We start from the raw sequence: 27,787 nt of genomic DNA on the forward strand, positions 1-27,787 counted from the left end.
AAATGACAGAGTGAGAAGAAGGAAGCCTGTACAGAATACAAATATTACAAAACATTCATAATTATTGCAATAAGGCACTAAAGTACAACTGCAAAAAATGTGGCAAATGAATTCACTTTATGTCCTGAATACAAAGCATTATGTTTGGGGCAAATTCAACACAACACAAAACTGGGTACCAATCTTCATATTTTCAAGCATGGTGGTGGCTGCTTCCTGTTTTGGGTATGCTTGTAATCGGCAAGGACTAGAGAGTTTTTTTTATGATAAAAATAAATGGAGTAGAGCTAAGCACAGGCAAAATCCTAGAGTCAAACCTGGTTGTCTGCTTTCCAACAGACATTGGAAGACAGGACAATAACCTAAAACACAAGGACAAATATACACTGGAGTTGCTTACCAAGATGACATTGAATGTTCTTGAGTGGCCTAGTTACAATGTTGACAAAAATCGACATGAAAATCTATGGCAAGATTTGAAAATGGCTGTCTAGCAATGATCAACAACCAACTTCACAGAGCTTGAAGAATTTTAAATAGAGTGTGCACATATTGTACTATGTCGGTGTACAAAGCTCTTAGAGACATAACCAGAAAGACTCAGAGCTGTAATAGCTGCCAAAGGCAATTCTAACATTAATTGACTCAGGGGTGTGAATAGTTATGTACATTTGATATTTCTGTATTTCATTTTCAATAAATTTGCAAAAATATCACTAAGTCATTATGGGTTATTGTGAGAAAACAATATTTAATACATTTCAGGCTGTAACACAACAAAATGTGGAATAAGTCAAGGGGTTTGAATACTTTCTAAAGGCACTGTAGGCCTAGGCAGACTTTGAAAAGATAACAATGAAGTAGATTTTTGGAGAATGACACATGAAATCTCCTCTAAATTAAATCTCCTCAGCATAGTGCCAGGATCTCAGCCAGTCCTATGCCACAGGGCTCCATCAATAGTAGGCCAAGTGGCTAATCTTATCTATGTTTGGGTTTAGTTAATAATCTCATCGTATCTGGAGGCCAAGCTCGACAAAATGAAGGCTTCCATAATGGACTCACTCAGCAGAGAACATTGTCATACTGTGGTTTGAATTGCCGCTGAGTCAATCTGGTATTGAATGCTTTGCCACCAAGTTTATTTGAAATTAGTTATCATTTGAATTGTAATTTGTCAAATATCTATCATTTGTTTAAGGACAACTGGCATTTTCTACTTTTTTGTTGTTGAGAAATTGTAATTAAGATCGAGCGATAGCTGAATTGAAGACAAATGGAATTTGTTTTTACAATGTGGGAATAGGAGACATAATTATGATAGATTCCAAGGTTGCAATGCCTCCCCTGTCATATTGAAACATTCATTGTCACTGTGCAAAAGTAATTGTAGGCATTGTAATCCACATTTTTGACGAGTCATTCTTTTGCCCTGAGGTGTAGGATTTCTACACAAATTGACTTACTGTAATGGTCATGTACCAGTAATGTGTTTTTCTTGATGTAGGTATATGCATTTTAGCAACAAAAAAACAAAAACAACGACATTTGATTTGAATGACTTAACTCCAGTGTCTGCTTCTATGCTGGCTATATTGTGCACACTGAACCTTGTTTCTTTTAGGAGCATACTCCATTTAATGGTGTCTTATCTTTCAAATCATGTAAATAAATGTATTTTGATCAAAAAAGCACATAGAAGAAAGCACAACAGCAATATGGTCAAGGCCGCATAATACCGCTGAGATTAGAATTCAAACATCACATTGTGAGGGATTTGTATGCTGTGGCACCACATGGGGTTATCCCTCTGAAATAACTCCCACTGGTCACCCTTTGGTCAGTAGCAATGTGTGACCATAGATCCCCATGAATTGTCTGATAGAAATGTTAAGTAATTGATTTGTTTTCCACTGATAAGTAGCATACACATTCATTAGATTGGAAGCCACGTTTTTATGAAGCTGTTCTTGACAATGATTGATCATTTTTGTTTCGTATTATGCCATCTATGTGGGTAGCTCTTCAAGTGCATGTAACTCTGCTTGATATATATTTAGTTTAAGTTCAATTAAATTGTTTTATCAGCTTTTGCTAAAGAATGTTCCTTGTCAAGGTAGAGATCAAGAGTTTAGCCAGTAAATATTACACATGCATGTTAGCAACACTGGTGTTTATCATTGGTTAGCATTTAGCTTATTGCTATCATTTGAAACCATTGGCATCAATTAATATTAGCCAACTGATGAGGCGAGGACACTACCTTGTGTTGGTTGTTGAGTGGCGTTAGACCTGGGTTCATGTTGTTGGAGGTATGCTAATGTCTTTACTTGGCAGTAGACTGGACACATTAACAGGCCTTGATGTCCTTTGTTTGTGAATTTTGTTAGATCGGGACTGTCCATTTATACAGTATGTGCAAAGCGATGTTTCAGCCCCTACAATTTATAACTTCATAGTATAAATGGATGGTGTCTATATGTGGCATATAAATAAACATGAACCCATTGCTTGGTATATGCAGGTCTACTGTCTGCCTCAATGTTGTGCCAAGAACAGCTGTCAAAGTGAAATATGTCATTGTAAAGTCATCTGATGGTGCTTACTTTGGTAAGGAATAATAATCCTGAATTCTTACCACACGTCACACACTTCAGATCTGAGATGAACTGATACATGAATGACTGACTGAAAGTCATAACAGCATGTTGTTTACAATAATGACTTGTGTAGTAAGATAGCACTAATCATACTACGATTATTAGCATTGCAGGTGTATCTTAATTCAACCTGCATTCACCCTGTGCAACAATACGAGATGCATGCAATCATTTTACCTCTGAGATGTTCTGTGCTCAAACACGGTTTATTTTTGAGTTTGTACTGAATAAAACAGTCGATTGAAGCATCAACTTGCCAGTAGTGTGTTTTTCAAGAAAGGTTCTCCCTGCTTCCTGAAGCGCGGCTACATTAACAATGCATGAGAACATGTGGAGCACCTCCTTACCACTCCTTACCAGCAGGAATTTATCTATCTCCTTTTAGCTGCTGAGTAGTTATATATATATATATATATTGTATTATATACTAACTGAATGTGATATGAATGTAATGTAATTCATTACTTTCTTGAATTGTAGAGTTCATAACTGACTCCATGGGGGAACATATAAGGGGGTTAGGCTTAGGGTGTTGTCATTTTCATTATCCTCATATTCTCAAGACATTGTCTGTACTCTCTGGAACTAAAATGGAGGTGAAAGTCTTGTCAGCAGATAGAATGAGTCATACTCCCACAGCATCTTTGTCGCCTTAGTCAATGAAGCCAGAGGTAAAAGTTATGGGGATATGCCAATTTGTATGTACAGTCCCAAATGGCACCCTATTCCCTACATAGTGCACTACTTTTGACCACAGGGCCCTGGTCATGTATATCACTATGTAGGAAATAAGGTGCCATTTGGGACGCACTGCTAGATTGATATGAAAATTGCCAGTGCCAAGGTTTAAGTCACCATTCCTAAGGTTGTGCTGTCCTCTGACATGGTGGCCTAGGCACTGGTTCAGTCCAGGTGATGTAACTTTTAGTAAATGAAAACACCTCTGCACTTTAAGTTCATTTGCTGTTGTATTAATTAACATTCACCTTGACCCATGTGCAATTTGACTCATGCGTATATGTACGTGACATTTAGTTCAAAGGAATTTAGTGTCAGGAATGGATTTTTTTTATAAGATGACCTGGGTCTAAACATATCTGGAGCCTCTGTCAAACCACCAGCTCCTTGACAGACATTTAGTTAAGTCTCACACATAACTGACTGGTCAAAGTCAAAGTGAGCAGGGTGTTAAATTCCTTCTCAGGCTCCAGTAACAGCTCCATCACTGGCTGTGTTGTGACTTCTATGGTTTCATTAATGCTAGGCTATAACTGAAACCTGGCGATGGGGTCTCACATTAAGATGACAGCCCTATTTTCCACTGGGATTCATTTGCCTGAAAACAGCTGTAACATTTGCATAATTTATCGGCGTCTTGTTTGGTAGACAGATCAGCATCATCCATCGGTTACAGGTAAATCGGTCTACCTGCACATAGTAAAAGTGTGAATTTGCATAATGATCCATACTAAGGCAAACATATCAATGTTATCCTTTTGTCACAATGATTGGTTTCCCCTACGCTGCAGCTGTTGACTATAGATCTGTTGTGTTCTGTTGTACTCTTGTAACAACGATGTGCATGTATCAGAAACAATGCCTTTGTTTTGGTCTGTTGTCATTAGAGTGATGTATAGTTTCTGCAGTTGATGGATTGATCACACAATGGATGGCTTGTGTACTGTTCAAGAGTGAACATATGTACTGTACTTCATTATTATATTACTATAAAAGAGAGTTTAATTAAATATGTTTTTTTGTAATTCAAAGGAATTCTTGGAAATGTCACGGTTCTTTCAAACAGTGAACTTTTAGTACAAAACGTACAGAGAAAGGACAGTTTACACACATTGTAGCTAGCTGTAACTGTATGGATTTGTGTCGAGGCACAGATCTGTGGAATGGTACCAAAATATATCTGCAGCATTAAAGGTCCCCAAGAACACAGCAGCCTCCATCATTCTTAAATGGAAGATGTTTGGAACCACCAAGACTCTTCCTGGAGCTGGCCACCCGGCCAAACTGAGCAATCGGGGGAGAAGGGCCTTGGTCAGGGAGGTGACCAAGAACCCGATGACATAGCTCAAGAGTTCCTCTGTGAAGATGGGAGAACCTTTCTAGAAGGAAAACCATCTCTGCAGCACTCCACCAATCAGGCCTTTATGGTAGTGGCCAGACGGAAGCCCTTCCTCAGTAAAAGGCACATGACAGCCCACTTGGAGCTTGCCAAAGGGCACCTAAAGGACTCACAGACCATGAGAAGCTCAATTCTCTGGTCTGATGAAACCCAAGATTGAACTCTTTGGCCTGAATGCCAAGCATCATGTCTGAAGGAAACCTGGCCCCATCCCTACGGTGAAGCATGGTGGTGGCAGCATCATGCTGTGGGGATGTTTTTCAACTGCAGTGACTGGGAGACTAGTCAGGATCGAGGTAAAGATGAACGAAACAAAGTACAGAGAGATCCCTGATGAAAATCTGCTCCAGAGCGCTCAGGACCTCAGATTGGGGCGAAGTTTCACCTTCCAACAGGACAACGACCCTAAGCACACAGCCAATACAATGCAGGAGTGGCTTCGGGTGGCTTCTGAATGTCCTTAAGTGGCCCAGCCAGAGCCCGGACTTGAACCCGATTGAACATCTCTGGAGAGACCTGAAAACAGCTGTGCAGCAACGCTCCCCATCCAACCTGACAGAGCTTGAGAGGATCTGCACAGAAGAATTGGAGAAACTCCACAAATGCAGGTGTGCCAAGCTTGTAGCGTCATACCCAAGAACAGTTGATGCTCTAATTGCTGCCAAATGTGCTTCAGCAAAGTTCTGAGTAGAAGGTCTGAATACTTATGTAAATGTAATTTTTTTGTATTTTTAAAAATATAAATTAGCAAACATATCTAAAAAACTGTTTTTGCTTTGTCATTATAGGGTATTGTGTGTAAATTGATGAGGGAAAAAAACATAACAAATGTAACAAAATGTGGAAAAAGTCAAGTGGTCTGAATACTTTCCGAAGATACTGTAACATTAACCATTTCTGTTAGGCCATTAGTAAAGAAAACCTAGGCTTGTATCAGGCGTATGCAGCCACAGCAATAGACCGGAGAAACAGAGATAAAATAATTATATTAGTACATCGATGAAAGGTTGAAAAGTATCAGGAAGGACAGGGATGCTGCTAATGATATGGGAGCAAACATATGTTCCTTCCTGCATAATCAATGCTCGTCATGCTAGACATCTCAGCAATCTTGATTGTCTCCTCGCACAGAGGTCTAGTTTCCTGTAATTTTATGGTATTTTTCCTCTATCTGCCTGAAAGTATGTTACCCTCATGAGGCTGCTCTAGGGGGGAAAAGTACTGCACATCTCCTTGAGACTGTCACAGATCAGACCCACTCAGATCACTCAAGTCATTACTTTCTGTCAGACTGACACACTGATATGCCTATTTTGGGTGGTTCAGCATTTATTGAAAATGGCTGCTGAAATCTAGATTGTCTCAATGGGGGAAATGTTTAGTTTTTTTACTATTTGAAGTAGGATCATTCAACTCTTTCCAGCAGACATGGAATGGAATAGTGTTAAAAATCCTCTTCTGTCTCACTGCATATGAAAATTACACTGAAAGAATTGAGAAACCAAAACCGGTAACAAAGAATAACTTTGCCATCACCAAACCGACTAGGTTTAAAAATCTGTCGATGTGGCCTTGAGCAAGACACTTCATCTGAATTGCTCCTGTAAATTGCTTTGGATAAGAATGTCTGCTAAATGACTAAAATGTGATTGTTAATGTGTAAATTCTAATTTAGTTGGCAAGTTATCATTTTCCAAACTAAAGAACAAAACATGGCTTTTCAGTGATGTAGGCCTAGCTATCTCCTAATTTCGCAAATGGGACAATTAATGCTGAAAATGCCACAGTAGCTACATTTCTGTGATCATTTTCTTTAATGATTCAGCTATTTAGTAGATGTTTGCTCTGCAGTTAAAAGTATCATGCTCTGTGTTTCCTGCCTCACTCTTTTGTCTCCATGTTTGTCCTTCTGTGTTTTGAAAGATTGAGCCAATGACTGTTATTAGTTTGAGGCATTTGGGTTCATTTAAAAAAAAAAAAAATCCTGTCATGGCAACCTCAGGTTTTTTCTCCATTGCCTGATTTTGCCCTTTGTGCCACATGGGAATCCTTAGAATCCTTTTTTCAGATAGCATGTAAGTTATATCCTCCTCATACCTGTATGCCTGTCTGATCCCTGTCACACCATTGGTGAAACCTTCCATCCAAACCGTGTTGTGTTGCAAACCTACCATTTACCCAGACATTCTGTTCTGTTTGCTTCCTGCTGATTTCTCACAGGCTGTGGATTGAAACCCAGTAACTATTTGACATGCAGGTGGTAAAGGTTTCCACAAAGTTATTGAATTATTGTTACAGGGCCTGCTTTTTATATTACCTGGCAAACTCCATTTTGCTAGTGCCTGGAGTTGAAGGCAATGTCCTCAGATTAGGTTCTGTTGCTGTATATGATCAACGAACCGAGCCAGCTTGTGGTCAGCGGAGAGCAGCAGTGATTCTACAGCCTACATCCTGCGGAGTCACTGGCTGATGATAAGTTCATTGTTGTGCCTTCTGCTTGTCTCTGATAAGACTGAGTCCTCTGTCTGCGTTTGCAGTAGTTCTGTAGCCCTGCTCTGCCTGGACAAACAACCGGGCTGATATGTTGTCATTTGGACCTCTGAGGGGGTCTCAAATTCTCTCCCTGATTACAGAAAACACCCAGCAATTTAAAAAATAAAGATGGCTACATATTGTATTTGTCTGCCCAATATTTCAGTTTCTGTCTAAAGATCCATATTTTATTGATCTCGTCAGGTCCAAGTCGCCAAATGGCTGGCCATGTCTAATTGCTGTAGTTGGACTCTATTGGCACAGATCCATTTCAGTGAGGATATTTGGGATTTGTAACTTTTCTCTTGCCAGCCAAGTCAAGGTCATATACAGAGTAGATCCAAGAATTGTGAAGTGCTATGAATTATGTGGAAGTGTTATAAATTGCATGTTTGAAACTACATTTGACTTGCGTGTGGATACCATTCTCTTTTACATGGTAAAAATAAGCTGTTATGGGACTTAAAAAAAATATATAACTCTATTACTAATGACATTTATTGTAAGGGAAACAGAAACATGCTAGGTGTTGCAGTTGGCCTTTAGAATAATGCAAAACATATCCTTGATACGTAGGCTATAGGCCTACGTATTTTCAAAAACTTTGTATAATTATACAAACCATGTCCTTTAATCTATCTAAACAAATAACTAGTGTTGTTGTTTTTTTTTTTCATTGCTATATTTCCACGAATATTTCCTCATGCAATTAATACTTTATAATAGTTTATGCACTATTTATTAAGCATTGGTTTTTATGTTTGCTGTAACTTGCGGGTTGATATGGTTCTGATTTATATGCTAAAGGTGACGCCCGGCAACATTCTCTAGCATGTACTTATTGTCTGAAAGGCCAGGCGGTTCTAGTGTTAATATATATTGTGGCTGAAAATAGCTGGTGACACTGACATTGAAGGTAGAGGAGCTTATTTAGTATAAGGTTTTTGGCCACAATAAGAAATATGGATTGAAGTAAAGTAATAGTAGTTCCTTGGCAGCCGTACTAAAGTATGCATTTGAAACACAGAGCAAACCCTCCTCCAAGGGCATTGTGAAGTGTGTGAAGGTGGATGAGATGTGCTCGCACACACACACCTCTTGAAGCACAATTTCAAGATTAGGCCTAAATGTATAATATTCCCTCTAACTATTTTGTGGGGATTAACTACAGTGCTGGACAGGTATACCCTATCAAACAACTATCACTGTTTTTTTGTAATGGAAGAAAACGTCTTAAAAAAACACTCGCACTTGTCTTTTCTTTCTGGCACTGACGTTGCTTTATTGTGTAACAAATGTATTTATGACTGTGATATGTGGTTGTCTCACCTTGCTACCTAAAGATGAATGCACTAGCTGTAAGCCGCTCTATGTAAGTGTCTGCTAAATGACTAAAATGTCAATATTTTTTGTTGTTGTAATCTGCCGCTGTTCAAGTGTAAAATATTAATTGATCAGTTGTCATTGCCAAGCCCCCCCCTTTTACTGAAGTCAAACGCTGAATCACAATGTGAGCTCCTGATCATGATAAAACCATCAAACCAAGCCATGTATTTTGCATTAACTCCAGACAAGGACTGTGATCTCCTCACCTTGAAGTTGCCCATTTTCCTGTCCTCTAAGTGATATCCCATGCCTAATCATCCAACATGAAATATTCAACATTGCTGTAAAACTCTTAACAAATTACAATTTGCCAGCCATTCCATTTAATATGGGGAGTGTTGGATAGCTTGTTAAAATAAGACTGACTTTGATTGATTGTTCAGTTTCTTATCCCTATTCATGTAGAAAATTGGCATAGTCAATAGACACATACCTTGAAACGAGCAGTGGGCTGTCTATGGATATGTACTTTAGTCTCGTGAACATTGTGTGTTTCAATATTTTTTCCTTTTTTTCCCACATACCATCAAGGGCATTCAGCTGTGAATATCTATATAGAACTGCGAACGTATTGGCCTATACAATTTTGTAAAGAATGTTTGCTTTCTTTCGTTTTTTGACCGGTGTACTCTTTTCACATAATTTGGGCCTTGATTGTCTACTTTGTTATGCTTCAATGATATGATTATGTGACTGTCTATGTAGAACAACACAATAAATTGCTCCAAATGCAGTTCTAGAATATTCTATTTTTACTGTAATCAGAAAGCACTACTGTGCATTTTCATGTTTTACAAATGTAGGCTAGTTAAAATCGTAGACCAAAATTCCTCTCTAAAATATTGAAATGTGTCTTTGATAGTTAAGATTCTGTACTCTACATCAAGGTTTAAATATGGGCTTTTAGCATATTTACAGCTTAAGGAGGTGCATAGAGTTTGACAATTTTTGTTTATTATCCTTCGACTTCCCAATGTAGGGAGTTAAAAAAAATACATATTCTGCCAGAAGCTGAAATATATTTTAATCCCTTTTACTGGTGTAAACAGGAGCTATGAAAGTAAGAGCGTAGCTTCTGACACTGCAGGGAGATGTGAGCTGAATCTCTCTGGCCTCTCTCTCCAGCAACTAGCTCACTGCTGTTTAAACTCAGTACACACAGACTAGAGCTCTCTCCATATGGCACTCTCTCCCCCTGGGAAACATGCCTCCTTTAACACATGCAGCTCCAGACCTACTGTACTGTCGGTGGTGAAAACCTCCCTCAGCCATAGCTGTGCTACCTGTGATTGCCTGGTGATAATCTTCAAAAAAAATCTTCAAATGTGTCTTTGCCGTAGCAACCACAAACTGGGTGAAATTTACAAAGCTCAAAGCAAGTCTTTGCTTGAGTAAAGGTCTGAGAAAACAAAAAGATTATTGACACATGAAATGTGTTATCACTGTCTTAGTTTTAATTTCAGAATATGCTCCAGGCTAAATGGCACCCTATCTAAACGGATTATTTTGATTAATTGGTTTACTTGTCAGCTGCTAAGTGTACCAATTAGAGACCTACAGAACACAACGGTCACAAAATTGTCAGTGTAACATATCAGCTAAAGTGTTAAAACACAGTCAGGAAGACGGCCTCCATGTTTGAACATTAGAATACTTATACTGAAATTACTCTCTCATGTTTACAGCTCTAGGATTTTTATATTCATTTAATGGCCATTTATTTCAAATCAAATCAAAGCGTAATGGGGGTGTACACAGTTTTGCACGTTATCGCAGGTGCCCGCGAAATGCTTATGTTCCTAGCTCCAACAGTGTAGCAATATTTAGCAATACAATATCAATATGCACATAATCCAAAAGTTAAAAAAAATAAGATATAAGTATTTCTAAGTTAGAGTCTTGAGAATCCCAAAATAAATCATCTTTGTCTATATGACCTATGGTTACCCGATCATTATCATTTTCTCACTGAAGCATATTTGCTAAATGCAATATGGCATTAATGCAGTTCTGTGTTCATAACTGAAATACCATGTGTTGATTTCTAGATTATTTTCCAATAAATGGAAATAACCTCACAGTAAATGCCACTATGTTTTCATCTGATGATTATTAATGTATAATTCATAGAATCAATAATGCAGTTGATACAAAGATCCCAGGATGGGTTTTAGATAATCAGATGCTCTGTTTTCCCTCCAAAACACTGTAACCAACCGAGATGGTGGATTTAGTGATCTAAGGCTGCATGGTGCATTAAGATGAGGTACTCTGCTAATAGTGGTACACTAATACTGTGCCGTAATCACATTACTTTAATCCATTCTTTATGTTGGTGCCTTCGTGGCCTCATGCTGAGAGGCGATGGACTCATTAATAACATTCTTATGCTGAACCAGACCCTGGAGGGAACTCTCTGCTGTAAAAATGTCCTGTCACTTTGTCAGATAATTTGTATGTAGGTTAAAGCCAGCCCCTAAATTGTATTTACCGGGAGGTCCCACTCTGCTGCGGCACAGTGGCATCAGTATGTGTCAGATAAACCTAGTTACACTACACTCATGCAATTAAAAGCATTCACAGTTAGATCACAATTAAGGAACTGAATGTTTCAGTGTATACAGTAGCTGTAGGGTAAATCCATGTTTAATTCAATTGCATCCCCTTTTGATTTAAACAAAACTTTCCATACATGTTTGCCCTTGGAAGAAGTGGTGAGAAAGTCACTTTTTGGACCTGAATGCAAAAACATTTAAGAGATAAAGGTGCTCAAAGTTGACCATTTTGCATACCCCACCATACCATGGAGACATCCATGTCTTCATCACTGGAAAAGATAAACGGCTGAGTTAAAAATTATTTTAAAGATTAGAAACAGGGTTGTCAAACTATTTTATATATTTTTTAATAACAATTATGAAATGTATTTTACATTCATCGTCAATTATCTAAAGACGTGTGAACTCAGATTTTTTTTTTTTTATATTTGCATATGTTGTAGCTTACATTAGGCCCTTCTCTACATCATCTGAGGTTTTTGTGTTGTGCCGGCCATCGGTTGAGACACAACATGTGGATGCCATTTGGGTGGATGCCATTTCAATTCCAGAAACAAATTCATATAATGGGCCTATTCCTTTAGACCAGAGGTATCCAAACTTTTTATAGTCCCGTACCCCTTGAAACATTCAACCTCCAGCTGCGTACCCACTCTAGCACCAGGGTCAGCGCACTCTCAAATGTTTTTGTTTTTTTGCCATCATTGTAAGTCTGCCACACACACAAACCTATTCAATACATTTATTAAACATAAGAATGAATGTGAGTTTTTGTAACAACCTGGCTCGTGGTAAGTGACAAAGAGCTCTTATAGGACCAGGGCACAAACAATTGTATCACAAATAATCAATCATTTTGCTCTTTATTTAGCCTTCTTACATATAAAACCTTATTTGTTAATCAAAAATGGTGAATAACTGGTGAAAAAATCGTGAATAAATGGTGAATAACTTAATGAGAAGGGTGTGCTTGAAAGGATGCACATAGCTCTGCAATGTTGGGTTTGGAGAGAGTCTCAGTCTTAAATAATTTTCCACACACCCCAGGTCTGTGCCCGAATTTAGTTTTCATGCTAGTGAGGGCCGAGAATCCACTCTCACATAGGTCCGTGGTTGCAAAGGGCATCAGTGTCTGGTTTGCCAAGGCAAGAAACTTTGAGCGCAGCCCTATCGAAAAATCTGGCAATGGCTTCTGATTAAATACAATTTTCACAGAACCGCTTGTTGCAATTTCGATGAGGCTCTCTTGTTCAGATATCGGTAAGTGGACTGGAGGAAGGGCATGAAAGGGATAACGAATCCAGTTGTTTGTGTCGTTTGTTTCGGGAAAGTACCTGCGTAATTGCGCACCCAGCTCACTCAGGTGCTTCGCTATATCACATTTGACATCGTCCGTAAGCTTGAGTTAATTTGCACACAAAAAATCATACAATGATGGAAAGACCTGTTTGTTGTCCCTGTTAATTCAGTCCACAAGAGCTCTAACTTCTTAATCATAGCCTCAATTTTGTCCTACACATTGAATATAGTTGCGGAGAGTCCTTGTAATCCCAGATTCCCAGATAGGCCAGTCGTGTGAGAAACTCGTTATCATGCAAGCGGTCAGACAAGTGAAAATTATGGTCAGTAAAGAAAACTTTAAGCTCTTCTCTCAATACAAAAACATGTCAATACTTTTCCCCTTGATAACAATAACTTTTGTATGTTGTAAAAGTATTACATGGTTGCTGCCCATATCATTGAATGATGCAGAAAATACACAAGAGTTCAGGGGCCTTGCTTTAACAAAGTTAACCATTTTCACTGTAGTGTCCAAAACGTCTTTCAAGCATTCACTTGGCAGCAAGAGCCTCTCGGGGGATGTACCCAAGTGGCATCGGGAGCAACTGCTTTCACGCTCGTTACCACTCCACTATGTCTCCCTATCGTGGCTTTTGCACCATCAGTACAGATACCAACACATCTTGACCACCAAAGTCCATTTGATGTCACAAAGCTGTCCAAGACTTAAAAAATATCCTCTCATTTTGTCCTGGTTTCCAGTGGTTTGCAGAAGAGGATGTCTTCCTTAATTGACCCCCCATAAACATAAAGGACATATACCAGGAGCTGTGCCAGGCCTGCACGTCTGTTGACTCATCCAGCTTTAATGCACATAATTCACTGGCTTGTATGCGAAGCGATAACTGTTTCAAAACATCTCCTGCCATGTCACTGATGCGTCGTGAAGCAGTGTTGTTTGATGAAGGCATTGTCTGTATAGTTTTTTGGCATTTTCCCCCAGCATTGTCCCAGCCATGTCCGCGGCATGAATAATTAAGTCCTCCACAATAGTATGGGCTTGCCTGTCCTAACCACTCAGTAGCTCACCATGTAAGACGCTTCTAGCCCCTTCTTATTAATGGTATCTGTTGCTTTTATACATGTCTTACTGCTCGAAAGTCGTCTTTTGTCTTGCTCAAAAAACTCTTATGGCTTATTTTTCAAATTCTCTTGTTTTGTTTCTAAAATGTAGAGTAATGGTTAATGTGATTGGATTTGTATTATTTGACTAGGCTACCTGTATTTGACATTGTGTTGTCGTTTCGCTGAACACTAGAGGGTTTAATTTCATTTTTGGCAGTGAAACAAGGCTACTCAGGCGAGAAATAACCCTCAACCAAATGTATCGCCCTGTTGGAAAATATGTACTGTTTGAAAATGTGTTAATGTTTGAAAAATTATAATGTTTTATTTGTATTTTTTTAATGTGAATTACATTTTTATTTAGCATACCCTTGACAGCATGGCATGTACCCCTGGTGCCATTGTGGATTGCCCAGATGATTACAGGTCTCGTCCCGTGTGATAATCATTGTGTGCTTGTGTTATTTATTTGTGGTACTCCTGCGCTCTTTTGTTTGGGTTTCAACCCTGTGTTTTGTATACGTGTTTGTTTGGTCTTCATCCCCGTGCCTATACATGGCATGCTGTAAATTGGGGCTTAATTAAAAAAAAATATTACGCATTCCTGCGTCTGTCTCCCGAATCTCTTCATACCAGCGTGACAGAATAATTGACCATTCATTTTTAGGGATAGGTGTTCCGCTAGCGACCCATCTCGACAACATCCGGTGAAATTGCAGAGCGCCAAATTCAAAATACAGAAATACTCATAATAAACATTCATAAAAGATACAAGTGTTATACATCGGCTTAAAGATTCACTGTGACAGATTTCAAAAAGGCTTTACGGCAAAAGCATACCATGCGATTATCTGAGGACAGCGCCCGCTTACAAAAGCATACAAACCTTTCCAAGCCAAGTAGAGGAGTCACGAAAGTCTGAAATAGCCATAAAATGAATCACTTACCTTTGATGATCTTCATCTGGTTGCAGTCACAAGAGTCCCTGTTACACAATAAATGTTCGATAAAGTCCCTCTTTATATCACAAAAACTCAGTTTTGTTGGCACGTTTTTTTCAGTAATCCACTGGCTCAAAGGCGGTCACAACATGCAGACGAATACATCCTAATAGTACCTGTACGATGTTTATAATTAATCCTCAGGTTGTCTATTGTCTAAATAATCGATAATATTTCAACCCGACATTTGCATATTCAATAGAAAGGAAAAACAACGAAGGGCATGCAATCGGTCACATGTGCAAACCAGCTCTGCTTCATTCTACAGTCCACTCACAAAATGGTCTCATTCTTCCTCATTTTTCAGAATACAAGCCCGAAACAATATCTAAAGACTGTTGACATCTAGTGGAAGACATAGGAACTGCAATCTGGGTCCTAACCCATTAGATACTCTATAGGCATTCAATTGAAAAGTACCCACATCAAAAGAATCCCACTTCCTGGTTGGATTTTCCTCGGCTTTTGCCTGCCATATCTCACAGAAATTATTTCAACAGTTTTGGAAACTATAGAGTGCTTTCTATCCAACACTACCAATTATATGCATATCCTAGCTTTTGACCTGAGTAACAGGCAGTTTACTTTGTTTACTAAATCGCCACTGGTCCACCCACCGTTGAATGTCAACTTAAATGGTCATGTCTATTATCAATATTTCTTTGATTTCAGTAGGTTTCCTATGGAGGATTGACAGTATAATTCCCATTCAAGTCAAAGTGGTACCATTTGAAAGTTTACATTTATTAAAATGTTAGTACATTTATTAGCCAAAGTATGATACACACCCTGTATTCAAGAGCATGTTGTGTCACAATCGATGGCAGGCACAACACAAAAACGTACATTATGTAAAATAAGGTCTAAGCTACAACATATGTAAATCTGAAAAAGTTTACGTGCTTGACACGCTCGTCTTAATGACTGGACCAAGGCGCAGCGTGTGTAGAGTTCCACATATTTTAATAAATCGAAACTCACCAAACAAAACAATAAAGCACAAACTAAATGTGACGCTACTGGTGTGCACACGGGCAACTATCTGTAGACAAGATCCCACAAAGCACAATGAGGAATTGGCTACCTAAATATTTTTATTTTATTTTTTTATTTTACCTTTATTTAACCAGGCAAGTCAGTTAAGAACACATTCTTATTTTCAATGACGGCCTGGGAACAGTGGGTTAACTGCCTGTTCAGGGGCAGAACGACAGATTTGTACCTTGTCAGCTCAGGGGTTTGAACTCACATCCTTCCGGTTACTAGTCCAACGCTCTAACCACTAGGCTACCCTGCCGCGATAAACAGCTGTCTCTGATTGGAAACCATACCAGGCCAACATAAACCATTAATCACCTAGATGACCCACCCTAGTCAGTATCACGCCCCAACCAACAGAGAATAAACAGCTCTCTATGGTCAGGTCGTGACAGTGCTTTTAGATAATTGACATTAAGGTGAACATTTTTTTTCAATAAATGATCAAATAGTTTCACAACCTTCTTTGGAAGCTTTTAATGATATCAATCTCAACTGTTTATCTTTTCCAATGATGAAGACGTGGGGTGTTCATAATAGGTCAACTTTGACCACCTTTATCTCTTAAATGTTTTGGCATTCAGGTCCAAAAAGTAACTTTCGGAGCACTTCTACAATAGGCAAATATGTATTGAAGGTTTTGTTCATTTCAAAAGGGGTGCTATCAAATGGATTTACCCTATATGGGTAATATATACTGTACCAGGGTAATAGTTATTACCCTACTGGAAAATTATGCAATGGATATTTGTAAAAGCGCATAAGATTTTCCAAAGGGTTATGCACTAATAATTCATCATAATATGCTTCTTAACCCAGGTCCATACTCCTCGCTCAATCATATGATGAGATTTTAAATGGAAATGTTGAAATTTGAAAAAGCGTTCACTCATCCTTTTATCTGTGTGTCCTGTATGACTGGCAGAGATCACAGGGAACTCTGAGGACATTCCTCTGGTGCGATGGCGGCAGCAGTGGATGGAGAATGGCACACTGCTCTTTCACATCCATCACCAAGATGGCAGCCAGAACCTCCCCGGGCTGTCAGCCACAGACTACCCTGCCAGCGACTCTGCCGAGGAAGAGTTACGCATCCTTCACATCTCTGTCATGGTACAGTACTGTGCTGGTTGGGTGGGGCTCAGGTTGGAATGGAGAGTGCTTTATTGTGCTGTTTGATAAAGATGTTGGGCAGGGATGTTACTTTTCAATTATGTGCGCTGCTCTAATATAAGCTTTAGAACTTGGTGCATGTGGACATGCTACAATGGAAGGTTTGTACTGAACAGCTACATTGATGGATGACAGATTTTTAAAGCAAAGTACATCAAAACATTTTAACAAATGATTAGTCAGCATTAGAACAATTATTCTAGCAGGTACTAGGTACATTGTAGAGGCACTTACTGAATGTCAAATCATATGCTGACCTTGAGTCTCCTCTGCATGTTTTGCATGCATTAGTACACAATGAAAAGGTAGACTGAAACATTTTCAAATTCTTTCAGTTTATTTATCTATGCAACAATTATCCACCGGTTAACTTATTTCCCACCTCGTATTTTCTTCCATATCTAAATTTAACATCCTTCTGGCCGTTGTGTCCTTGTTTTATTCCCCTTGCTATCTCCTTATCCTAAAAGCTGCTCGACAATACAGTCACAAATCTCTTATGGAGGTGTGAAAGGATTAGCATGCAGATAGGACAGACTTAGCAACAGATGGCTGCTGCGCTGTGCTCGCGCTCCGGCCTCGCTCGCTGCAGCTTGTCGCTCAGTTGGAGGGCCGCCTCATAAATCCAGCATTGCATCACTTCGTCAGCTCCTTGAGGTAACGTGCTGCCCCGAGACACAGCCCCACCACTCTCTCTCCCACTAACCGCCACTCTCTCCCCACCCCACACATGTCACTGAGCCATTTCCATTGTTCCGCCATACGCCACAGCCACCAGCATGGCTCGATGGCAGACGATTCAAGCCAGGATTCTACACAGCAGCTTGACCTGTCATGCACAGTTCATTGCCAGACCACCAGGCCCACCATGGAACAGTTTAAAGCTCTTGGATGAATGCAGTCCAACCTGAGGCTTGAAAAGAGGCCAGCTGTAACTGGGGCTTAATCTCATGGAGATGCAGGTTCACTGAACTGCACCAAAATCAGTTTTGTCACCAGAAGGGGATAGGGATTTCCATCACCTAGTGGCTATTCAAACTGCCATGATAAGAACAGGTGTGCTTCTTCCTCCACAAGGTGACCACAGTCTCCTTTGCTGCTCTGCTTCAACATCCATAATGGATGAGTTTCCCTGTGTTCCATGTTCAGCCGCAGGTGAGCTCCTGCAAGTCGAAACACATGTCCTTAGTTCTCTTTTGGCCCAGAGGCAGAGGGAACAACAAGCACCCCCTAACACCTACTACTCTGCACCATCCACCACACATGGAGCCACCCTTTTACAGAGTTACTCCTTCTGCAGGAAGACCTCTACTATGCCCGTTAAATGCAATGGGAGTGTAGTCACAGTATTGGAAAACCCTTGTATGTTTACAAATGCTCCAGAACATTGGTAAAACAGCAAAGGGCATCACACGGCAACTTTCATTTCCCTTAATATTGGGATCTTATTTATGGTATAGATCCCTCAAACTCATCTCTGGACCTCGAAGCCACTTCCACTGCATTTTTTCATTATTCCCCTCTAATCAGGGACTGATTTAGACCTGGGACACCAGGTGTGTGCAATTCATTATCAGGTAGAACAGAAAACCAGCAGGCTCCGGACCTCGTAGGTTAAGAGTTGAGTACCTCTGGTATATATGGAGAGAGGAATATCGTTATGCCTACGCTACTACATGAAAGAAGACATCCCAAATATATATTTTTGAGAAGCTTTTTTTTTTGAGAATACAAAAAAATGATTGAATATTATATGAGGAGATTTTGTGTGGTAGGAAATAAGCTCTTAGGGACTCTTATGGCTCATGCGCCGTATCAGTCACTGTTTACATTGGATTAAGGTCTCAGACAAGTCCCCAATGTTCTCTGACAGGTTGCCAGTGTTCTTCCTGAAATAATAAATAGTGTAAGGGCTCTATTCAATCCGTATAGCGGAAGTTCAGCGTTACAGCTCGTTAGTGGAGACCGCATTCACGGTAAATGCAGCTCAATCGGAAATGACCTTAACATTTTGATCTACACAATCTGTTACACATCAGCAATACAGATTGAATAGAACCCTAAGTCTCGTATGTTTTGCTTCTCCTCCTATCTATACATTTGAAGTTCACATATTTTGCTGGTATAGTGTTTAGTAAACATCCCAGTGCTTCTTCTCGCTGGTGTACAGTCAGGGTTACTAATTCCCATCTCAGATGGGAATTAAAAGGACTGAGTTTCCTGGGAAACTAACAGTATGGCTTTAAGAAATCTGATGCAGACGGAAGCAGAAGCAATACAGAAGGAATGTATTTTTTATTGGCCAACCTATAGTAAAACAAGAAACACATTTTGAAGAGGAGGCAGATACAATATTTTTTTAAATGTTAAATAACACTAAAATGTGCATGAAAATACTATAACCCTCACAATAGCCTATATTTAGCATAGCTTAATTGATCTTCAAAATATATATATTTTACAATGTCTATGGTGTATTGGGATAACGAGTATACAAAACACCTTCCTTTTGCCCTCAGAACAGCCTCAATTCGTTGTGGCATGGACTCTACAAGGTGTCGAAAGCGTCCCACAGTTGTGTCAAGTTGACTGGCTATCCTTTGGGTGGTGAACCATTCTTAAAACACTTCGGAAACTGTTGAGCATGAAATATAAACAGCAGCGTTGCAGTTCTTGACACAAACTGGTGCGCCTGGCACGTACTAAAACGCACTTCAATCTTTTGTCTTGCACATCCACCCTCTGAATGGCACACAATCCATGTCTCAATTGTCTCAAGGCTTAAAAATCCTTATTTAGCCTGTCTCCTCCCCTTCATCTACACTGATTGAAGTGAATTTAACAAGTGACATCAATAAGGGATCACAGCTTTCACCTGGATTCACCTGGTCAGTCTTTGTCATGGAAAGAGCAGGTGTTCTTAATGTTTTGTATACTTAGTGTATAGTAAACAGTCCATATATAACTCATATTTGCTGTTTGATATAATATAACAGTTTGATATCTATATTTGTGTACTAGGTGATCAGAAGGAATAACTCAAACAACGAAGATTTCATACTTTCAATTAAAAATTATCACATAAGAAATTCTGAAATAATTGTCCCGGCCGGGCCCCGGGCTCAAGACGTTCTTTACAACATTACCAACAGTTTTCCTTTGGGCAACCCCTCAGACCTTTGCACTTCTGGTTTAAGTGCCCAATAATACCTTGTTTTATGGCTGCTCACACCCTTTAACGGATTGACTATTTCCTCTTGCACCTCAAATGTCATCCAGATCAGTTAAGGTCCATCGGGCAAGCAGAATTGCAGTGACCCATTCATTAATGCAAGCACAAGCCCCTGAACTTGAAGATTGTCTCGCTACGTAAAAAAGATTAATGATAGAAGATCCTTAAAGTTAAGTTTGTAATGTTATACAATTTAAGGGGCAGGAAGGAATGATGGAAGGAAGAGGAAATTCAGTTAGAGTAATCTAAACAAACATTTTGAATGAAGTATTATTATGTTTATAGTTTTGAAGGCTGAAGTATTTTTTGTTTGTATCTCTTCCAGCTGGGAACCGATGGCACAGTATTGAGTCTGTCAATCAAACAAATTCTCACATAATTATACAGCAAATTAAACTATGTTTAGAAAAATCTAAGACAGTCCTGCCGAAAACTCTTAAGCTAGTAATGTTTTTATATTCTCTCAGTTGTTTTAAGCAAATTCAGAGTTCTACTATTGATAATAGACATATTTATTTAGAATAGATTACACATTTATTTCATTTTCATGAGATTTCATTTTCACAAACTGAATCTCTCAAGAGTTTGAGTAAAACATTTTTTTTACATGGACAGTTCACATTAATCAACATTTCAGTAAAAGTGCCAGTTTTAGCTAATTTTCAACCTCAGTCCCTGGGCAGGTTATTAAAAACATTTTTACAATAACAATGCAGACAAATATGCAGAGCATCATTGGACAAGCAACACGTAGCACGCAGACAGAGCAATAGCACAAAAAGCAACAAAACAAAATACAATAAAGCAACAAAGTGTTTCCACACCTCACAAACTACAGACAACAGACAACATGGAGAGCTGCAATATGCAGCTAGGGATTATGTTCACAAGTCTGATTGGGCTTAACATATCTTTATGTTTTTTGTGAAGGTGTGATAGGTGGTGCAGTTGTGTGTGTCTGATGGCAGTGTGTTCCAGACATGGGAAGCTCTCATAGAGAAAGCAGATTGACAAAAGGTGCTTTTTTCTTAAGCGAACTATACAGTCACCTCTCATGGCAGACCTTGTGGATCTTCTGCCATGGGTTTGGGTTTTCTGTTAAAACAAAAGTACTAGGTGGAGGGGGAGCCAGGCCATATAGGATCTTGAGGACAAGACAGTGTATTGCACAAGATATTCACAACTCAGAAGCTCATGCTTTCTGGGGATGTAATGGTGATGATGGCTATTGGGCTTTCTATCGAGCACTTTGAGAGCCTGTTTGTAGACTGACTGAATGGCTTTTAATTCTGCACAGCAAGCTTGGGCCCAACTAGTCTAGCAGTATGTTAAGTGGGGGTGTATCATAGCATTGAAGTACAGTTTTGTTACCTCTGTAGTCAAAAAATGTTGAACGAATCGGAAATTAGCTAGGTTTAACTTTGTTATTTTAGTTACCTTTTTTACCTGCTTTTTAAAAGAGAGGTTGCAATCAAGTATGATGCCAAGGTACTTAAAATCAGATACAGCCTGGAGCTTCTCCCCTGACACATAGGCATCTGTCTCAGTAGCATCAGTTGCCCTCTTTTTTTCACATTGTGATCCAAACATGAGTCACTGAGCCACTTTGTAACCTTGACCATTACAGTAGTGAGTTCTTGTGCAGCTTGTTTGCATGCACATATATCACTGTATCATCTGCATACATTTGAACTTCAGACCCAGTACAGACAGAAAGCAGATCATTCATGTACAGGCTGAACAGGAGGGGCCCCAGTATTGACCCTAGGGGCACACCCACATCATAGCTGAGCACGTACTGTGTATTCTTTAATGATCATGCCTAGGGCTGTTGCGGTGACATTACTACTGCCACACCGACGGTCATGAGTCATGAAGGGAGTCAAATTCCACGTGACCATTTAGTCACGGTAATTAGGCTTCTCCAAGCTCTGATGCTGCTGATGGTCATTAGTAGCCTACTAAACTTGCTAACTGCCTGGTACTCAGCACTCTATTGTCCTTCTAATCACTCGGACATCAATGCAAATGTAATTGAAAATCTAATCAAACACTTCATTAGAGCCCCTAAGCTCATGTTGTGCAACATTTCTATAGGCTATGCAATTGCACGAAAAAAACTGAGTGATGACCTCTATTAAAAAGAGGAGGATCCCATCAGCCTTCTATAGGCTAGGCCTGCGAGAAGTATTTCTCAACTTTTCTAATATTAAGTACATTGCTAATCTTTACAACAGGAGTATAGCCTACCTGGCTGGCATGAAAATGAACCTCGGGAAAAGCGTCCTCCATTTGCTATTTAAGTACATAAATTACATTGACTTTTTCCTCTGACCCTGTTTCGTGACAGGTGCATGATAATGGTCCATTCTAAATCAAAACAAATTTCACACATATATTATTTAGTGTATGTAAAGACAAGATTAAATCAAGAATAGTCTGATGGGTGACAATATTAGCCTATCGCTTGTGAATTATATATTATAATTTGTGAATTTTTTATTCATTTTTTATTTAACCTTTTATTTAACTAGGCAAGTCAGTGAGAACAAATTCTTATTTACAATGATGGCCTACCCCGGCCAAACCTTCCCCTAACCTAGCTGTGATACAGCTTGGGAGCCTAGCATGCCCAGCAAGAAACAATGCAGTTTTTTGCTACTTTTTCTAATCATAGTCGCACACCTCATGTAGCCTTGCCCTTAGGCCGATATGTTTTGATACGGTTTGTATCACAACTAAAGTAGCCAAATAACTTCTTAAAATTAAGCACATTAATACACTTTACGAGGGGTTTAGAGCCTAACTGGCATACATAAGCAGCGCACGAGTTTATAGTATGGGGAAGATCATTTTCACCATGAAAATGCTCCTTTATAATAAAATCACTACATGCATTATCACATTTGCGGTCACTTTTGATAATGGTGTTGTCCCGCTAATGGAATATTTGGCATGTGCTCATTGCTGCGCTTATAATGTGAAGAAATAGCCTAATAGTTTATCAACATTTTAAGCTAAACGTTCTGATCTGTTGTGTCAGCCACATTGCGTAAAAATTATGCTAGTGGTTGTATTAATTTGGGATCTATCGCAACCAACAACTGTCCCGGACTAAGTTTGGAAGATGTATTTATTGTATTTATAGCCTGATAGAAAGACCCAATCACGTGATGGAGAGCAATGTGAGTGAGAGATACTTTGGAGCATGCAGCACTCAGATGGAAGGGCACAGCGCAGCACTCCAGACCAAGGACACAACGGCCACAAAAGGCATGGATTTTTTAGGGTGCGTTACGGCCACACAAAGGGGATCCCCCCCGTGAAATTCAAGGAATTAGCAGGTGCTTGTCAAATTCTGAATGGGAGACTGATAAAGTCTGTACAGCCTGCGTAAAAAAAATAAGCAGAGCTTTAAAGCAACTTTTTTCAAATCATCATTAGAGTCGCATCATGCAGCCTTACAATGTATTAATAATCAACCATATAGCCCAACGTTTGGAGAACAACTGAAGTTACATTAATAACTGAAAATTAAGCATATAGGAGTACCGATTTCTTTGTTACCCTCTCTTGGGTAGGGGGCAGTATTTTCACATCTGGATGAAAAGCGTGCCCAAAGTAAACTGCCTGTTACTCAGGCCCAGATGCTAGGATATGCTAGATTTGGATAGAAAACACTCTAAAGTTTCTAAAACGGTTAAAATGATGTCTGTAAGTATAACAGAACTGATATGGCAGGCGAATCCCTGAGGACAAACCATCCCAAAAAATAAATAATTCAGCCTTCCACTGTTTCCAATGGCTTTCATGTTTATTATGAGGCGAAGTCCTCCCAGATTTCAGTTCCTAGGGCTTCCAATAGATGTCAACAGTCTTTAGAAAGAGTTTCAGGCTGGTTTTTGGAAAAATGAGCAAGAAGTTGTAGTTTTTCTAAGTGGCTCCCATTTTGGCTACAGCGTTTCCATGCGCGTGGGTGAAAGAGCGTTCTTTGTTATTTATCTCCGGTAATGAACATACTATTCTCCGTCTTAAATGTTGTTGTTTATTTACGTATTAGGGGACCTGAGGTTTGATTATAAACGTTGTTTGACATATTTGGATAAGTTTATTTGTAACGTTTGGAATTCATTTTGTATGCATTTTGAAGGAGGGAAACCGGTGGATTATTGAATAAAGCGTGCCAGCTAAACTGAGTTTTAATGGATATAAAGAAGGACTTTATCGAACCATTTGTGATGTAGCTGGGACCTTTTGGAGTGCCAACAGAAGAAGATCTTCAAAGGTAAGGCATTTATTATGTCGCTATTTCTGACTTTCGTGTCGCACCTGCCTGGTTGAAAAATGTTTTTCATATTTTTGTGTGCAGGGCGCTGTACTCAGATAATCGCATGGTGTGCTTTCGCCGTAAAGCCTTTTTGAAATCTGACACAGCGGCTGGATTATCAAGTAGTTAACCTTTATTTTGATGTATAATACTTGTATTTTCATGAATGTTAAATATTTATATTTCTGTAATTTGAAATTTGCGCACTGCAATTTCACAGGATGTTGGCCAGGTTGGATGCTACCCTCCCACCTGCCCATAATTAACCGCTCAACACAGGAAAGCTGCATGTGCGCACTCCCTCAAATCGTTTGGAGAAAATATAATTTATATTTTATTCAGCTTTGTTCAATTGTATTCTTCATACTTAAAAAATAATATAAAATAATGCCACTGAATTATAAGCAATACTTGTCTGTTAAATTAACTAGTGTAGCCCACAGCCATTTCGCATAGCCAGATCAGGACCTAACATAAGGACAACTCAGAGTATTCAATTAGGTTATTCTGAAATAGACTACAATTTTCTTTAGACCTGCCTACACCTGAAGGTGTAGGCTATATTACATGGATTTATTAAACTTTTTAAAATGTAGATGTTCCAAAGGTCTGCATCAGTGGCTTGTAGAAAGCCAGGAATGGAAGCCAGGAGATGCTAAATGTGTTTATGTTAATTAACGGGCAATTACCGTGAGACCGAGAGTTATTTGCTTGACAATTACCGGCTGATGAAATTTCGTGACCTCCACAGCACTAATCATGCCTTGCAATACAGCAGGAGACTTGAATGTGTCCTTAATAAGAAAAGCGTCAGCCTTCATGCAATATTAGCCTTTATGAAATATTGTAAATTAAATTAAATGATTTAAGTTAATGTCATTAATACCCCATTCCAATGAAACCCCATTGTGTGTTTAATGGGGGTTTAACTTTCACATTTGTTCACTGTCAAACTCTGAACTGGATCATAAACCTTTAGAAAATACTGTTCCTAATTGTCACATTTGATTTCATTGTTGTCATTAAATAGGTTTTTTAAGCATTAATGCCAGAATTTAAGCCTCGTCTGACATACAGTGGATTCGGAAAATATTCAGACCTCTTGACTTTTTCCACATCTTGTTATATTACATTACAGCCTTATTCTAAAATTGATTAAATCATTTTTTTGCTCATCAATCTACACACAATATCCCAAAATGACAAAGCAAAAACAGGTTTTTAGAAATGTTTGCAAATGTATTAAAAATCCAAAACTTAATATCACATTTACAGCACATTTACAAGTATTCAGACTGTAAATGTGATAATACAGTTTGGGATTCTTAATACATTTGCAAACATTTATGGGGTATTGTGTGTGACTCCACTTCCATGATATTTCTGCCATATGCCCCACGGACATGCAGAAGAGTGCAATGAATGCTTTGAGTTCATCCATAGAGGTATCATTTTCTGTGTGCATGAGCGATAATAGAATAACTGATGTGCTGCAACATCTGCATGTGACATAAGCTTGTCAATCTTTTCTACCCAAACCGTGCCATCCCTCCTAGACTCCTGTCTCACCGTGGCAGTTGGGATCAGTTGGCTCTTTTACAGGTTTTCAACAGCGAGGCTCTGGCATCGGAGGTGGAGGCTCGAAGTCAACATCAGACGCACATTTTGTTACGTTACAGACATATTCTAAAATGGATTGAATTTTTTTTTTATCAATCTACATGCAATATCCAATAATGACAAAACAAACTGGTTTTTAGATATTTTTTTTGCAAATGTATTAAAAATAAAAAACATAAATGCCTTATAAGTAAGTACTCAAACCCTTTGCTACGAGACTCAAAATTGAGCTCAGGTTCATCCTGTTTCCATTGATCATCCTTGAGATGTTTTTACAATTTGATTGCAGTCTGCCTGTGGTAAATTCAATTGATTGGACATTATTTGAAAAGGCACAAACCTGTCTACATAAGAAGAGCAAAAACCAAGCCATGAGGTCGAAGGATGTCCGTAGAGCTCTGAGACAGGATTGGGTCGAGTCACAGATCTGGGGAAGGGTATCAAAAAATGTATGCACCATTGAAGGTCCCCAAGAACACAGTGGCCTCAATCATTCTTAAATGGAAGAAGTTTGGAACCACCAACACTCTTCTCAGAGCTAGCCACCCAGCCAAGCTGATCAATCGGGATAGAAGGGAATTGCTCAGGGAGTTGGCCAAGAACCCATATCTACAGTCTGTCACATTTACAGTCTGAATATGGATTGAATATAATTGTAAATGTACTGTAGATTGATGAGCAAAAAAATGATTTAATAAATTTTAGAATTTTGTTGAAGCACCTTTGGTAGCAAGTACAGACTTGATTCTTCTTGGGTATGATGCTACAAGCTTGTATTTTGTGCGTTTCTCCCATTCTTTTTCAAAATACTGTATATTTAAAAAATTATTTTTATCGAAATTTAGAAACAAAAATGGATCAATCGTGCAGCCCTAAGTCCCACCCACAGCGATTAACAGGTCTAAAACCCTACTGACTCACAAACATCTTTCTCCCTTCCCTGACAATCCCACCCAGAGTGATTGATTGACAGGCCAAGCTATTAAAGGGATACTTCACCCAAATGATTTCCTTACCCTAATTGTCCACAGCAGCAGAGCCAATAAAATACACATTTTGAAGAGCAAACATCAATGCATATCTTGCAGTAAAACTGTAAATATTACTTTAATCTCAAGAGAAGATTGGTTTAATGTTCAAAAAAGGTTATCTTACTTAGAAAATAGTCCTGATCATATACAGTGTCTACCCCTTGACTTATTACACATTTTGTTGTGTTACAGCCTTTTTTCTTACCCATCTACACACAAAACCCAATAATAACAAAATGAAAACATACTTTCAGAAATGTTTGCTAATTTATTTAAAATGGAATACAGACATATATCATTTACATACGTTTTCAATACATGTTAGAATCACCTTTGGCAGCGATAACAGCTGCATCTTTCTGGGTAAGTCTCTAAGAGCTTTGCACACCTGGGTTGTACAATATTTGCCCATTTTTCTTCAAAAATTCTTCAAGCTCTGTCAAATTGATTGTTGATCTTGCCGTAGATTTTCAAGCTGATATATGTCAGCCACTCAGGAACATCCACTGTCGTCTTGGTAAGCAACTCCAGTGTAGATTTGGCCTTGTATTTTAGGTTATTGTCCTATTGATAGGTGAATTCATCTCCCAGTGTCTGGTGGAAATCAGACAAAATCAGGTTTTTCTCTAGGATTTTGCCTGTGTTTAGTCCCATTCAGTGTCTTTTTTATTCTGAAAAGCTCCCCA

The 27,787-nt window shown here is 38.9% G+C and overlaps 1 protein-coding gene across 7 annotated transcripts in view; it reads left to right on the top strand.

Moving 5' to 3' along the window:
• LOC109875211 (astrotactin-1) overlaps window positions 1-27,787 on the top strand; it is a 261,237-nt gene that overhangs the window by 22,003 nt on the left and 211,447 nt on the right. For all 7 annotated transcript variants that reach the window (XM_020467457.2, XM_020467459.2, XM_020467458.2 and 4 more), the window contains exon 2: window positions 16,644-16,831. In XM_020467457.2, the coding sequence (XP_020323046.1) occupies window positions 16,644-16,831 (188 nt within the window). The remainder of the gene's footprint in view (window positions 1-16,643; window positions 16,832-27,787) is intronic.

Source organism: Oncorhynchus kisutch, linkage group LG30 (genome assembly GCF_002021735.2).
Source record: "Oncorhynchus kisutch isolate 150728-3 linkage group LG30, Okis_V2, whole genome shotgun sequence".
NCBI lineage: Eukaryota > Metazoa > Chordata > Actinopteri > Salmoniformes > Salmonidae > Oncorhynchus > Oncorhynchus kisutch.